The sequence below is a fragment of the Bos mutus genome, chromosome 4 (assembly GCF_027580195.1).
Source record: "Bos mutus isolate GX-2022 chromosome 4, NWIPB_WYAK_1.1, whole genome shotgun sequence".
NCBI classification, from domain to species: domain Eukaryota; kingdom Metazoa; phylum Chordata; class Mammalia; order Artiodactyla; family Bovidae; genus Bos; species Bos mutus.
The window spans coordinates 23,089,051-23,105,582 of record NC_091620.1 but is presented as its reverse complement, the minus strand read 5'-3'; the positions used below and the strand labels follow the sequence as shown (position 1 = coordinate 23,105,582).

The 16,532-nt window shown below is 41.2% G+C and overlaps 1 protein-coding gene across 3 annotated transcripts in view; it reads right to left on the bottom strand.

Annotated features, from left to right (window-relative positions):
- Positions 1-1,375: 1,375 nt before the first annotated feature.
- The window catches only part of PTN (pleiotrophin), a 109,469-nt gene continuing 94,312 nt past the window's right edge, over positions 1,376-16,532 (bottom strand). For 2 of the 3 annotated variants that reach the window (XM_005897682.3, XM_070369217.1), the window contains exon 5: positions 1,376-1,891. In XM_005897682.3, coding sequence (XP_005897744.1) covers positions 1,836-1,891 — 56 coding nt within the window. In that variant the 3' untranslated portion in view covers positions 1,376-1,835. The remainder of the gene's footprint in view (positions 1,892-16,532) is intronic. The other variant, XM_005897683.3, reaches the window with a different exon arrangement.

The window sequence follows — 16,532 nt, the reverse complement described above, 5'->3', positions numbered from 1 at the left end:
AAGGTACTCTGCTCTTATTAAGCACCAGTCTATAAATCGTTCCACATATGTGCCTAGAGATTAGTTCCTTTTTCTACTGCCCACTGGCAGTTGGCTTTGATTTAGTGGGGAGATATGGACCCCGTCAACATTCCTAGCTCAAGTGGAGTCTTTGACCAGGTGACAAAAATATTTCAACTTTGAAGGCACTTTGGCTGCATCATTAGACCAGTTTGTAATTAGTTTATTGAAAGGTATTGAAACCGTCATTTCTGAAAGTGGACTTAGAGTTATCTTGATAGGTAAGTGTTATTTATTGAGTCTTATCCCTTTAAAAGTAAAGGTGGATTTTTCAAGAGAAATACTTTGAGGTTAATCCCAGCTGACTTCTGAGGTGTTATTTCTCTGAATAATAGAAGCATAGTTGTATGTACTTAAAAACTGTGTTTAGAGCCCAGAAGATAAGGGATTTATTTGCATATCTAGTCTGTGGTACTCATATAGTAGATGATAGAGTAGGAACCATTGGTTTATAGAAACCAGTAACAAGCAACCATTATGCCTGGTGTTAATATGCAAACCCAGCCTTGAATATTCACTGGAAGGAGGGCTGCTGAAACTGAAGCTCCAATACTTTGGCCACCTGATGTGAAGAAACCACTCATTGGAAAAGACCCTGATGCTGGGAAAGATGCTGGGAAAGAAGGAGAAGGGGGTGGTAGAGGATGAGATGGTTAGATGGCATCACTGACTTGACAGACATAAATTTGAGCAAACTTTGGGAGATAGTGGAGAACAGAGGAGCCTGGTGTGCTACCGTCCACAAGGTCACAAAGAATTAGACATGACTTAGCGACTGAACAACGACAAAGTCCAAACTCAATAGAAGAAGAGCATTTTTCTGTTCCACCAAACCCTAGACTAGTTTGGAACTTTAATTCGGTAGCACCAGTCCAACCTATTATATACGGATAGAAAGTTTAAAATAGAGTTACAGACCTACATCTACAGCTGTGTCAACCCTCTACAACATCTGTGCGCAAGAATGATTTAATTAGTTTGTATGATCATTTCTCTCTGCTAACAGATGAGCTGGGGGAACATAGATGACAAAGAGAGAAGGCTTACAATATCAAATTATTGCACACAAAAGCATCTTTTTTTTCAGCATCACCTTGATTTATTTTCCTCGTCTTTTTTTTTTCCTCCAATGGAAAAATAATTTCATCAAAAAACAAATATTTCTGCCAAAGTGAAATAATTTCATGTTCTAATGCTTTCTTTTTTTTAAAAAAGTCAACATTGAACTAGGACATGCTCTGACCACCCTCCCCTCATTTTGTTGACTACAATTTTTTAAAAATCCACTGGCAGAAAAAGAGATATTTTCCTCAAATAGGATGATCGTATTTTATTGCTGCTTTGTTTAGTAGATATTTTTCTCAATTGGGAAATAAAGTCTAGGTGAAAAAAATTACCTAACAAGAGAAGTAGTTTACATAGTCATAACATTTAAATTGCTGCCAAAAGAAAAAAATGTAAAAAAAAAATGTAATGTAAAATATCACATAACTTCAAAAAACTTACCTCAGTTTTCTATCACTTAACATGTACTATAAGTCAACTTTCTAAATAGGATTACAGTCCTCTATTATAAGTCCCTAGTGGTACTATGGTATATTGATACATTTAAAAAAATGCTACTACAAAATTTTTCTTTTCATTTTGTTTCTGCCTATTGTGTACTTAAGCTATAGATAATTTTTGAATAAAAAGCCTACGGTAGATATAAATGCAATAGTTAACTGATCCTGTTTGCTGATGTCCTTTTCATGGTCCACGGAAGGTGGCGGCTTTTAGTCCAGCATCTTCTCCTGTTTCTTGCCTTCCTTTTTCTTCTTCTTAGATTCTGCTGTGATTAAAATAAAAGAAAGAGAGGAAAAAGTATCACATTAGTAAGCTATGAGAGAGGGAGCCACTTTTATAAATGGCCAGGAATGAAATGATTAAATGCATAGACAAAGTACGTGTGTGTGTGTGTGTGTGTGTGTGTGTGTGCACGTGCTTTTGCCAGAGTGCGCCTATGATAATAGGCAGGAGTAATACAGCTTCCTGTGTGAACACCTATAAATGCCTGGTTTCATAGTGGTTGCCCCCATTCGATAAACAACATACTGTCTGGGGGTCTCACTTAGAAAATTGAAACACAGCCGGCCTCTCTGAGAGAATACACTGCTCAATGGAGAGCTACCAACGCTCTCCCAGACCCTCACTTCCCACATTGCCTTTCCATGGGACAGGTGATAAGCTTTTTTTTCCTGTTATCATTTTCAAAGTGCTTCTGCTCCTGAGGTATCCTCTCCTGATGTGTCTTCTGTTTATACATTTGGCCACCCAGTCACAGATGAAGGACCACCTCTGAATCTACCAAACATGGAGCTTTGACTCTACAGAGACTCCTAGCCTTGGTGAAGGAAGTAAGATGGACCAACCTGGGCTAAACCAGGTAAGTAAAACTATTAGGATTTAAACCAAAAGACTTCATCCTTTTCCATTCAGTCATCTGTCATTTCCCTTTTCCTAAGCCTAGGAGAAAACAGTATGGAATAGGACATGTCAGCTTTGGTTCCAAAGATGAGAATGGTCAGCATCACCAGGCTAGCGAGTGCAAGGATATTGCTAAGTGTTTTTCAGATATTAAATACTTTCCCCATTCAGTCCACATAGTGGCAGACATGTATGGGTTAGGGACTGGAGCCAGACTGCTGGAGTTTAAATTCTGACTCTATCACTAAGTTAATGTGAGACTCTGAGAAAGTTGTATATCTGTGAATCAGATTCTTCACTTGTGAATGAGCATACGAATAGTACCACTTCATTGGGTTCGTATCCAAATTCGATGAGTTGTATCAGATCCACTGAGAACAGAACATGGGACAATAAAATGGCAATAAAGGTTAGCACTTATTATAAGAACAAGGGGGTGATTGCTCTATAGGATTAATATTCTTTGTCATCACCAAGATGTTTGCACTGAGCAGGTCATTGAATGAGGAATATCAGGACAGAAACAGTGGCCAGTAGGGACTTGTTCATGGGATCACAGGGCACGTGCCCAAGAGGGTCAGAGGTTTATGATGAGAGGGGACATGACCCCAACCACAAGTGGTATACAAAACTCAGCTTATACTTAAGCAGAGCTTGAACTTTTTCCATTCTTATCCTTACCATCTCTTCAGATTGTTCTGAAGTCCATTATATATTAGGCGTAGTAGTATTTCTGTACAAAGTAATTGTCCTGCTGCTGCTAAGTCGCTTCAGTCATGTCCGACTCTGTGCGACCCCAGAGACGGCAGCTCACCAGGCTCCCCCGTCCCTGGGATTCTCCAGGCAAGAACACTGGAGTGGGTTGCCATTTCCTTCTCCAATGCATGAAAGTGAAAAGTGAAAGTGAAGTTGTTCAGTTGTGTCCGACTCCTCGCGACCCCATGGACTGCAGCCTACCAGGCTCCTCCTTCCATGGGATTTTCCAGGCAAGAGTACTAGAGTGGGGTGCCATTGCCTTCTCCATTGTCCTCAACTTCCTTTATTCAAGCTTCAAGGGTGCAATATACACAATTAGGTCAGGAGTTGCAAAAATGTTGCTGCTCAAAAGTATTCATTTTGTTCACAAATATCCTCAGATTTTTTTTCCCTCTCCATACTGAAGTAACACTTTTTCACTCTCTCTGTTTCTACTTGTCATTATAATGTCTCTTTTTTGACCTATTATAGGTGAGATGACCAGAACTTCCAAGTTTAAAGATACCTCAAAGGTCAAATAAGGTTTTCTGTTCAGTTTCTGAACAATTAATATCTGAACATTTAATAATCCCCAGTCTTTGGTTGACATTTGAAGTAACAGCTGTATATTAAGATGGTATCCTCAGGGAATAATCTAGGATGACAGCTGAAATAGAACTCTTATTTCCCTCATCTCATTTTCTCCAAATCCCTTACTGGGGAAGCCTCAGTAACTTATAATCCTCTAGCCTCCAGGAGAGGATGTTTAGGACAATAGTTCACATGTTTTGGCTATCATGTCCCTATTTCAATATGTAAGTAAATGAATCCCACACTCATCAGGTGTTGGTAAAATTTTATTTCATAAAGCTTAAAGTTATTCTGAATATTGGTAACTATTTGATCTAAGTAATGTAGGCAACACTTTGGGAACTGGAATTTCTCCCCAGTTGTCCTTGGTAAAAACAAGAGCACCTCTCTCTGTTACCTGAGCCTGACATTTACTTTATATTCATCAATGAACAACCATTATTGGTTGTTAATGCCATTAAATTTTAATACCATTAAATTGGTATTTAACAACAATTAAATACCAAGAAACTAAGCAATTGCCCATATAATCTGCACAATATCAATCAATATTTTTAATGCAACTGACAAATAAGTCACCATGGCATTCTTTTGACACACTACACACCTTAAGTCCACTCTGGGTTCAATCTAAATAGATAAAATGAGGAGTCTTCAGTAAAAGGTAGTGGAAAGAATTTGTATTTGTCTATAGTCAATTTTGGAGAAGGCAATGGCACCCCACTCCAGTACTCTTGCCTGGAAAATCCCATGGAAGGAGGAGCCTGGAAGGCTGCAGTCCATGGGGTCGCTGAGGGTCGGACACGACTGAGCGACTTCACTTTCACTTTTCACTTTCATGCACTGGAGAAGGATATGGCAACCCACTCCAGTGTTCTTGCCTGGAGAATCCCAGGGACGAGGGAGCCTGGTGGGCTGCCGTCTATGGGGTCGCACAGAGTCGGACACGACTGAAGCGACTTAGCAGCATAGTCAATTTGATTTCTCACACTGTGACCTTTATATATATTTAGTGAGCTTTGTCACTGCTTATCTCTATGGCCTCAAAAACTGATGAACATCCTCTCTAGCTTTACCCTGTCTGTGTTGTGCTGGGCTGTGCTAAGTCATCTTAGTCTTGTCCGACTCTTGGCGAACCTAGGGACTGTAGCCCACCAGGCTTCTCTGTCCGTGGGATTCTCAGGCAAGAATACTAGAGTGGGTCACCATTCCCTCCTCCAGGACATCTTCCCAACCCAGGGATCCAACCCATGTCTCTTTAAGTGTCCTGTGTTGGCAGGCAGGTTCTCTACCACTAGGTCCACCTGGTAAGCCCCAAAGATCATGGATATGTGGCAGCTATTTTTATGGCTTCAGTCCCTATTTCTCTTGCTACCATCACAGATGCATGTTACATAAAAGACAATAAATCGGTATAGAGAAAAAGTATGTCTGTGGTAGATTTAGCCTGAGGGGGGAGAGAATTTCTCCTCTCGGAGTTATTTCATTCTTTTTAAAAAGTATTAGTTTTCCAGCTTAAAGAGTAATACCTATTTATATAAAAATAAAGAAACATATGGTAAAAAAAAATTACCCATGGTTTCACAATATAGAGATAGCACTTCCAGCAAACAGTTCTATTTATGTTTCCTTTCTGCCAATAAATGTAATATACTTTAAGAACATAATGACAGTTGATAGAATATATTATATGAAAAATTCTGTTATATTAGTTTCCCTGCCATTGCATATACTTTGAGACATGACCAAGTAGCATTCTTTTATGACATCTCTGCCTACTTTTCTTCTTTTGTTGGTCAGTTGGCGTGTTCCCACATGTCCCCATTTTTTGTTATTATAAAGAATGAGGTAATGTGTGTTTTGCAGACAAATCACTGTTTGTTTAAACTTTGCCCTAGTGTACATTACTAACAGAGGATCTACTGGATCAAAGAACACAGTATTTTTAAAGCTCTAGGTATGTACTGGTGTATTTCTTTCTTGAAAGGAAGTACAAATTTAAATTTTTATCAACAACTTATATAAGGCTATCACAGGGATGCTCTAGTGCTCCAGTTATTATGAATCCATCTGCCGATACAGGGAACACAGGTTCGATCCCTGGTTAGTGAAGATGCCACATGCCATTGGGCAGCTAAGCTCCTGCTCCACAACTACTGAACCTGCGTGCCTAGAGCCCATGCTCTGCAACAAGCCACGGCAATGAGAAGCCATACACTGCAACGAAGAGTAGCCCCCACTCGCTACAACTAGAGAAAGTCTGCTCAGAGCAATGAAGACCAGGCCCAGCAACAAATAAATAAATAAATACAAATTTTAAAAAAAGAATCGATCACAGCAAACTCCTTCTCAAAAGGCAAATCATCAAACAGGATGCATCATCTCTTTTCCACCCATCCACAGGTCCTTTTAGGAATAGGGTCGTCATGTGGTTAGTACAAGTAAACACCCACTCCCATTTCCATTATTAGGGACACCTAGAAGAAATAAGACTGTAAGTGGGAATTGAAAGAAAGACATCACAGATTTTTTTCTGAAGACTTTGAGAGGAGATGGCATTCTAAGAAGCAGAAGAGTTGAAAATTCTGGAATAAAGTAATCTCATTTTCTTAGCAAAATGTCTTGGTTTGATTTCTTTTTTTCAGATGACCTATGGCATATATAGAAAATGAAAGAAAATTAAGAGATGAAATGATATGAGAGGGGCTTAGATTTTAACTGGGTCAACATCTCTTTGCTACTATTTCAAATAAAATGGCTTTGGGTCATTACACTGATGAGAGGAACTGTTAATTAAAATAGGAAAATATGTTTACCTTCTAAAGAGATAGAATTCCTATAAGAGGAAGCTATGAACTCTCAGAAATGGACACCAAAGCTTTAGAGGTCAAGAGTGCCCATGGACAAGGACAGTGGGCAGTGTGTCGCAGAGAGTCCTAAATATAACCTGTGAGATTCATTCAATAAATCATGAAAACTGAGTGAAGGAAAAGGATCAAGTTACTGTCAACCATGTAAATAAGCCCCAAAGTCTGGATACAACCAACACGTTTGTAATACTTCATGAACCTATTTGAAGGAACTCACCTGTGCTTAAGAATCAGCTGCCTAGTCACCTGGAAATCTCTAATTCCTTCCCAGCTGTTTCTGAACTTTATAACTTGCTGAATTGTAAACATACAGCTCGGTGATCCACCAGGGATCTAGGTACTAGCTGGCTCGGCTTCCCACCATGGCACCGTTCATTGAATTCCCCAATATTTCAGGTTAAATGGGGGTCGTGTCTATCAAGTGGCACAATACAAGAAGAAATTTCTGTATATTTAACAATCAAAAGTATCATCTCTTAGTTTTTAATTCTGATTATTCTCAGATATGGTTCAGTCCAACATCTGTGTAATAATTTGTTTCCTCTTCAATTTCTTATTTTGTAATGTCATGCCATTTCTTCTTTTATGGACTCAATACATTTGTAATACTTCTAGAATTATATATGGAATATATGCGTGCATGCATGCTAACTAGCTTCAGTTGTGTCCAACTCTTTGAGACCCTAATGTCTACTCTATTCATGAGATTCTCCAGGGAAGAATACTGGAGTAGATTGTCATGCCCTCCTCCAGGGGATCTTCCCAAACAAGGAATTGAACCCACATCTCTTGACCACTCCTGCACTGGCAGACAGGCAGATTCTTTACCACTAGCACCACCTCGGAAGCCCGTATGGAATATATACATCCCACTATATATATCCACCTTCATAGGGCTGCTCCTCAGTGATGTGCTAATATCTGCCCTTTCCCTCACTGCCCACCTTCCTTTTGCTCAAGTCTATTTCATAACAACACCAACCACTCTCCTCTCTACTACCTGCCCTTCTACACAAGTTTACTTTTGACATCAAGTACAGTACATTAAAAATAGTATACTTCTGTGTCAAAATGCAGACTAAGCATGTCAGGAACCTTTGAGCAACCTCTGTCTGCCCGCATTCACTTAGGGGTGACTCAACACTTAACTGTGTTGCCTCAAAATAGCAAGTTCAGCTATGAAAGCGTGGTGAGTAATGTGGACTTAACAGAGGGTTTAGTGGAGATGAGGAAATTATTTCATCAACTACCCAGAGCAAGTTTAGTAAATGTCCCTAAGCAGGTCAGCTATTTTCCAAAGCAACTCCCTGTGGATCAGTAAACGAAGCTCTTCTCCCTTCACCCAGAGACTCCTCTTTTCAGCCCCTTTTCCCTCTTATCTCTCTGTTTCCTCCTCCTTGAAGGAAAAAGCTGAGACCACTACTGGCTTCTCCAACCCATCAAGAAAGGAATCCTCTCTAGGATGTGCTTTCTTTGTAGGGTAGAAGCGAGTGTGCTGGGGTCACTCCTAGGTCTGACCTATGCACATGGGTTTACCAGGACAAGAGTCGCCAAGTCAAACCCCTCTTTTAACTCAGCTCATTCATACTGTCCTTATGTATCAGTCACGCCTATTCATGTATCTGGAAATGTAAAAAAAACACTGAAAATGTTTGTGGACTTTTCCTCTGAGAGTCATGAGAGAGAAGAACGATGAAGATAGGAATCAAGAGATACTTCATCTGTATGTCCTTTAATCCAGGGTTTTCTCACTTGTATACAGTTACAGAAGGAAAACAAAAAACTGTGTGTGTTGTGGGTGTGTATGTTTGTATTCATATTCAGCTGCTACGTTGTTTTTTTCACCTTTGGCCAAAAAAAGTGTTTAAGTACTGAAGAAAATTCAAGAGAGGCAAATACAGCTAAAGCAAATAAAACTTGGCAAAGAATATGTAATTTTATGTAGGTAGCTTTAAGAATGTTGGCATAATTATGGCCATATATATTTGTGGGCTCAATAGCACGCAATTCTGATACCTGTGTTAGAGACTTGTGTGTGCCTGTGTGTGTGTGTGTGTGTGTGTGTGTGGTTTGGCAGTCACTGGATGCTGTCATTCTTGGCAATCCTGCCGGCCCTATCTCCATTCCCTACCTACCTTGAAGAACTCTATAAGTCAGCTAGAATAGAGGATATACTTAAATCCACGTGTCTTGTCTCTCTAACACACACACACATACGCAGAAAGACACACACAACCACAGATGGTGGAATGAATGTCTAGGCTGCTTCTGTTCAGCAAAGCATCTGCTCCTTCCTCGGTCCACAGGCCCCTCTCAACACCTTACACTTCTTGACAGTGACCCCCCCACACAGAGTAACTGACCTCTTCTACATCAAAAGCAGAAAGAATACTTCTTTCTAATATGATATTTAAATGTTTAAAACTTTATTTCTGCAATAATGAGGGCATAGGTAGAAAATTTACCTTATTATAAAATGTTATAAATTATATGGTAGCCTAAGTCAGAAATGAAATATATTATTACAAACAATAAGTAGTGCCCACTAAGTACATCATTATTTTTCTATTATCATATCTAATGTTTAATATTTAATGACTGGTGCTATTGGAAACTCAAATTATGATTTATGGAAAAGGGGAAAAGCTTGAACTCTAGAATATTTAAAAACTCAGTAAGTACAGCTCCATGAATCATTTTTAATTCGCTCTTATATTTTTTGGTTCCTATATATATATGTATACATTATATATGTATACACATTATAAATATATATATATATATAATGTATGTATATATCAGAATCAGTTGTGATGGGCTGAATTATGTCCCCCTCAAAAATTCCTACTGAATTCCTAACCCCTCAGAGTGTGAACATACTTGGAGACAAAGTTGTTACAGAGGTAAATAGGCTAAAATGAGGTCATTAGAGTGGGCCCTACCCCAGCATGAGTGGTGTCCTTGTAGTAAGAGGGAATTTGGACACAGACAACCCCAGGAAGAGGAGAGCGATCTATGAGCTGAGGAAAGCAGTCTGGAACAGACTCTTCCCTCACAGTACTGAGAGGGAATCAATCCTGCTAAAACCTTGTGAAAAAATTAATTTCTGCTGTTTCAGCCACCCAGCCTGTGGTACTTTGTTATAGCAGACAGTGAACGAATACATCCGTGAACTAGATAACACTAGCTGTCCTTTTTGTATATCCTTCAGATAACCCTCATTAGTTGCAGAAAATATACCTAAGTTTATTGTTATTTTTTAAAATATCCCCTAGATTTTAATTAACATCATTTGAATATGTGACTTTGATACTGTACACGGTAGGACTGTATGCATATGTGTGGTTTCAAGCTGCTCCAGACATTAATCCATCACTGGTCTCCACACCTCCAGATTTAGAGCAGCTGAGCTGTGTTTCAACAACACTCAATTCCACCCTGCCTCCACGCACCCAATGCTCTGTCTACAGCAGCAGCAAGTAGGTCTGAAGAGATTCTCCTCAACTTCTCTGCTGTTGCTGCTGCTGCTGCTAAGTCGCTTCAGTAGCGTCTGACTCTGTGCGACCCCAGAGATGGCAGGTCACCAGGCTCCCCCGTCCCTGGGATTCTCCAGGCAAGGATACTGGAGTGGGTTGCCATTTCCTTCTCCAATGCATGAAAGTGAAAAGTGAAAGTGAAATTGCTCAGTCGTGTCTGACTGTTAGCGACCCCATGGACTGCAGCCCACCAGGCTCCTCCGTCCATGGGATTTTCCAGGCAACTTCTCTACATGTTTTTAAACAGCAGTCTTCATAGCAGCTTAATTTATTACTCTGGTGCATGTCAGCAAAGGTCTGAAAATAAAGCTTTTCTGTAGAATGAAAATCATCCCTGGAATTATTTTCACCTTGCAAGAGCGAGCGCCAAGAATGTGTGAGCCTGTGGTAAACAGCTCTGGGCCCTGCCCTCTGTGTGCCCCAGCAGCAGGACACTGGGAAAATGTTTACCTGCTTCTTGCTCTTTGGATTTCTGATGAGCTCTTCTATAAATACTGCATTTTCCTCTAGAAAAAGTCTTTCTTTCCCCTTGCCTCTTTGAGCTGAGCAACAGCCAGCCTGCTTTGATTTCCCTGTAGGTTGCTGAAGGCTGTGCAATGCGGCAGAGCTGGCTGGAGTCACCGGGAACATGCAGAGCGTCTCTCCACCACTTGTTACCAGGGCACCCACCGGTGCCCTGGATCCTGGGGAAGCACGAGTATTTCAGAGTGGAGAGAAGGTAGCCCCAAAGCCAGCCCTGGGTGGAGCCTGGGAGGCCACCAAGTGTAACGGGGTGCCTGGCACTGCTGTATCTTACTCTGGAGGAAGTCAGCCCCTTTAAGGACCCCCATTGGAGAAAAGTGGCACTAAAAGTTATTATGTGCTCCCATGTGGTTATTATACAAAGAAAAGCTGAGTCAAAAGTATCTGATGCAGCTCAATCGTAAATGACCCCAAACATACTTATACTAATGTTTTAGAGTTCAGCTCAGTACAGTCACTGAGTCGTGTCCAACTCTTTGCAATGACCACCTGGACTGCAGCAGGCCAGGCCTCCCTGTCCATCACCAACTCCCAGAGTTTACTCAAACTCATGTCCATTGAGTCAGTGATGCCATCCAACCATCTCATCCTCAGTTGCGCCCTTCTTCTCCCGCCTTCAATTTTTCCTAGCATCAGGGTCTTTTCCAATGAGTCAGTTCTTCACATCAGGTGGCCAAAGTATTGGAGTTTCAGCTTCAGCATCAATCCTTCCAATGAATAGTCAGGACTGATCTCCTTTAGGATGGACTGGCTGGATCTCCTTGCAGTCTGAGGGACTCTCAAGAGTCTTCTCCAACATCACAGTTCAAAAGCATCAATTCTTCAGTGCTCAGCTTAATTTATAGTCCAACTCTCACATCCATACATAACTACTGGAAAAACAATAGCTTTGACTAGATGGACCTTTGTTGGCAATGTAATGTCTCTGCTTTTTAATATGCTGTCTCAGTTCAGTTCAGTCCCTCAGTCATGTCCGATCTTTGCGACCCCATGAATCGCAGCAGGCCAGGCCTCCCTGTCCATCACCAACTCCTGGAGTTCACTCAAACTCATGTCCATCGAGTCAGTGATGCCATCCAGCCATCTCATCTTCTGTCGTCCCCTTCTCCTCCTGCCCCCAATCCCTCCCATCATCAGGGATCAAGGTCTTTTCTAAGGAGTCAACTCTTCGCATGAGGTGGCCAGAGTATTGGAGTTTCAGCTTTAGCATCAGTCCTTCCAATGAACACCCAGGACTGATCTCCTTTAGAATGGACTGGTTGGATCTCCTTGCAGTCCAAGGGACTCTCAAGAGTCTACTCCAACACCACAGTTCAAAAGCATCAATTCTTCGGCGTTTAGCTTTCTTCACAGTCCAACTCTCATATCTATACATGACCACTGGAAAAACCATACCCTTGACTGTAGGGACCTTCATTGGCAAAGTAATATCTCTGCTTTTTAATATGCTGTCTAGGTTGGTCATAACTTTCCTTCCAAGGAGCAAGTGCCTTTTAATTTCATGGCTTCAGTCACCATCTACAGTGATTTTGGAGCCCCCCAAAATAAAGTATGTCACTGTTTCCACTGTTTCCCCATTTATTTGCCATGAAGTGATGGGACCAGATGCCATGATCTTAGTTTTCTGAATGCTGAGTTTTAAGCCAACTTTTTTACTTTCTTTCACTTTCATCAAGAGGCTCTTTAGTTCTTTTTTGCTTTCTGCCATAAGGGTGGACAAAAACCTAAACTATTCAGTTATTTTAGAATACCTAAAGAGATACCATAGGAAGCAATTTAGGAAGAATTGGTATAATAGAGAAGAACTCTGGACACAGACTCTCTTGACTTCAAGCCTGGCCCCTCACTGGCTAGTGACCTTGTGCATGTTGCAACCTTAGTGTCCTGATTTGTAAAATGCAAACCAAACTCCTTGGGGCTGCTGTGGGGACCAAGTGAGACAGTGCGTGCTAAGGGCTCAGTATAATGCCTTTCCGGGTTTCCCAGGTGGCTCAGTGGGTAAAAAATCTGCCTGCAAAGCAGGAGACATAAGAGACACGGGTTCGATCCCTGGGTTGGGAAGATCACCTGGAGGAGGACATGGCAACCCACTCCAGTATTTGTGCCTGGAGAATCCCTTGGACTGAGGAGGCTGGAGGGCTATAGCCCATAGGTTCACGAAGAGTCGGACACGACTGCAGCGACTGAGCACAGACGCACATCATACTCAGTAAACAGCAACTACTCTTGTTACACTCAAGAAATGCTGATGATAATAGCTGTAACCTAAAACTTGAAGCAGAAGTTCTCAATCCAGAAGTTAGAAAGGAAAAATGCAGAAGCTTCAGGGGAAAATAAAAAGAAGGTCCCTCAACCCAGTATCTAATTAGTGCAAACATTGTTCTATTATGCAGCCTTCCTTGATACTAATTATTACATAGCTGTTTTGTGTGTACACAGCTAATGAGCCTCTGAACATGGAATTTACCAAGGGAGATAAAGCAGATACACAACATGAAGTAAACCCTACAAATATTTATAGCTGCTAGTCCTCACAGCTGTCCTGGCAATTAGAAGCAAAAATTCTTTAATAAGGATGGGAGTAAAATACCCAGGTGACTCTTCTTCCAAGCGAGTGCCCTGTGCTTTAACTGTGATTTCTCTGTACATTTTTGTTGCAGCCAATGAATGAATGGTGTGCTCTAGTGACCCAGAACAGGATAGTTTATTTACTTGGATACATCATTCAGGGAATTCCCTGGTAGCTCAGATAGTAAAGAATCTGCCTGCAGTGCAGGAGACCCAGGTTTGATCCCTGGGTCGGGAAGATCCCCTGGAGACGGAAATGTCAACCCACTCCAGTAGTCTTGCCTGGAAAATCCCTGGACACAGACAAGATGTCCCATCTTGGACAATGGGGTCACAAGAGTCGGACTTGACTTAGCGACTAAACCACCACCACCATTCATTCATCAAGTCAGTACTATTTGTTAAGCTCCTCTCATGGACTATGGACCTGAGTTGTAGTAACTTGCATAGGTGAATGGGTAGTGGCTCCTGACCTCCAGTGCTTCAGTGTGGGGCAAGGCAGACATGCACTCATTGCAGAGGCAGTGATGAATGTCTTATCACAGGAGCCAGCCCTTAGAGATAAGGCAGTCACTGCAGGCTTGGGCAGGGAAGTCTGCAAGTTCTCATAGGGATCTCCTTTCTAATCCTCAACAAAAACAAGCTCTTTTTGGCCTCAGGACTCTGAACTTCCCTTGTTTTATTTAAAATGGTAGTATGGCTTTGTTTTCTTGGGCTCAAAAATCACTGCAGATGGTGCCTGCAGCCATGAAATTAAAAGATGCTTTCTCCTTGGAAGAAAAGCTATGACAAACCTAGACAGTGTATCAAAAAGCAGAGATATTACTTTTCAGACAAAGGTCCATATAGTCAAAGCTATGGTTTTTCCAATAATGTATGAATGTGAGAGTTGGACCATAAAGAAGGCTGAGCACTGCAGAATTGATGCTTTTGAATTGTGTTGGAGAAGATTCTTGAGAGTTCCTTGGACTGCAAGGAGATCAAACCAGTCAATCCTATAGGAAATAAATCCTGAATATTCATTGGAAGGACTAATGCTGAAGCTGAAACTCTAATACTTTGGCCACCTGATGGGAAGAACTAACTCAGTGGAAAAGACTTTGATGCTGAGAAAGATTGAGGGCAGGAGGAGAAGGGGGTGACAGAGGATGAAATGGTTGGATGGCATCATCGACTCGATGGACATGAGTTTGCACAAGCTCTGGGAGATGGAGAAGGACAGGGAAGCGTGGCGTGCTGCAGTCCATGAGGTCACCAAGAGTCAGACACAACTGAGCGACTGAACAACAAAACATTGTAGCTAGCTGCTATTTGTCTTCAAGTCCAAGTTCAAAAGTGACCTCTCAAAGGTGCTCTCCCCAGTTACACTGTCTTAGCCCCCTTCTCTCTTGGTCACTCTAACACTTGGCTCTTTAGATATTAAGACCACTTTCTTCAATACATAGTTCTCATTTTAATTATTAGTTGTTTATTTTGGTCACTATTATCTACCCACTATCACCACTAGAACACAGAAATAAGAGGGAAGGAAACATTTAACATCAGTAGCACCTAAGATGCAATCTGCAAGCTCTTAATTATTAGTTGTTTATTTTGGTCACTATTATCTACCCACTATCACCACTAGAACACAGAAATAAGAGGGAAGGAAACATTTAACATCAGTAGCACCTAAGATGCAATCTTAAGATTTTATAAATAAATGAATATATTGGAAACTATGTCAAAGGACAGCATGCTTCTCTCAGAGCACTTGGAACTCTCTGCAGTACACTGGGATTTATCTCCTTCTCCTACTGCACTACTGGTCCATGTAGATCATTGTATCCCTGGTGCTGACCTAACCTATAGCACCCACTCCATAAACATTTGCTGAATAAACAAGCTGGGTTTTATAGAATGAAATGTATAAAGCATAGGAGAAGGGAAACAGGTCGAAAGTTTTTAGAATAACAGGTATAGAGAAATGGACATATAACAAATCATGGCCCAGGGATCCATCTGTGGGAGTTTGGTGTGGTTGGGGCGGAGTCTATGAGCAATGCCTGGAGCAAGGATCCAGAAGAGCCAAAGTGGATGATGCATGAGCAGCAAGTCCTGCTAAGGAGCCAGGATCTGATTCTGTGCTCATAGAAGTGACACTCAAAGAGGGATTTTAGGAAGAATAAGTGGGTCTGAAATTCATTACTTTTCTTAGATAAGAAATTGAGAGGCCTATATGGAATAGATACAGGGGTAGGAGGTGTATGTAATGCAGGAAATCTAGAGTCAGGCTGCCTTATATTTAAGTCCTGGCTCCTCTGCCTATTATCTGTATCACCTTACACTAGGCATTTAAGTTTTCTAAGCCATAGTTACCATATATGTAAAATTGGGGATGATCATAACTATTTCACAGAGATTTTGTGAATATTCAATGACAATATATGAGCATTTACCCAACTATAATAAAAACCTATCAGGCTTTCAGGCTTCCCTTAGCTCAGCTGGTAGAGAACCTGCCTGTAATGCAGGAGACCCAGTTCAGTTTCTGGGTTGGGAAGATCCCCTGGAGAAGGGATAAACAACCCACTCCAGTATTCTTACCTGGAGAATCCCATGGACAGAGAAGCCTGGCGGGCTATAGTCCATAGGGTCACAGAGTCAGACACGACTGAAGCAACTTAGCACGCACACACCAGGCTCTCACAAAATATTAACTCTAGTCTCTATTGGTGTAAATCACCATAATTCTTTTGCCTGAAAAAGTGCTGAGGGAAACACCCACCTCAAGAAATCCGTTTGGAAGGAAGGAAACATTCTACAAAATACTGCACATTTATCAAAGATTTTTACATAAATTACTTTTATCTATGCAACGTGCTATGAGATATTCATTGTAGATTTTAGTTTCCAGAAGACAAAACAGATATTCCAATAAAAGGTGGGCAGATTTAGATTTTCTCACTTCAAGAACAGTATCATGGATGGGAAATAAAATAGATATTCAAAGATTGCCACAAGCAGAATGAAAAAGAAATGAAAACCTTGAGGCCAAACTGAGTAAGACCGTTTCTCCCTGATCAAAAAGAACAAATTCCCAGGAGTTCTCTTTCTGGTCACATGCAAGGGCAGCAGCCATCGACCCCCCAGGGGTCTCAGAAAGGAGGAAGCCCCTCCCAGACTGGCTGGCACTGGGATTCTG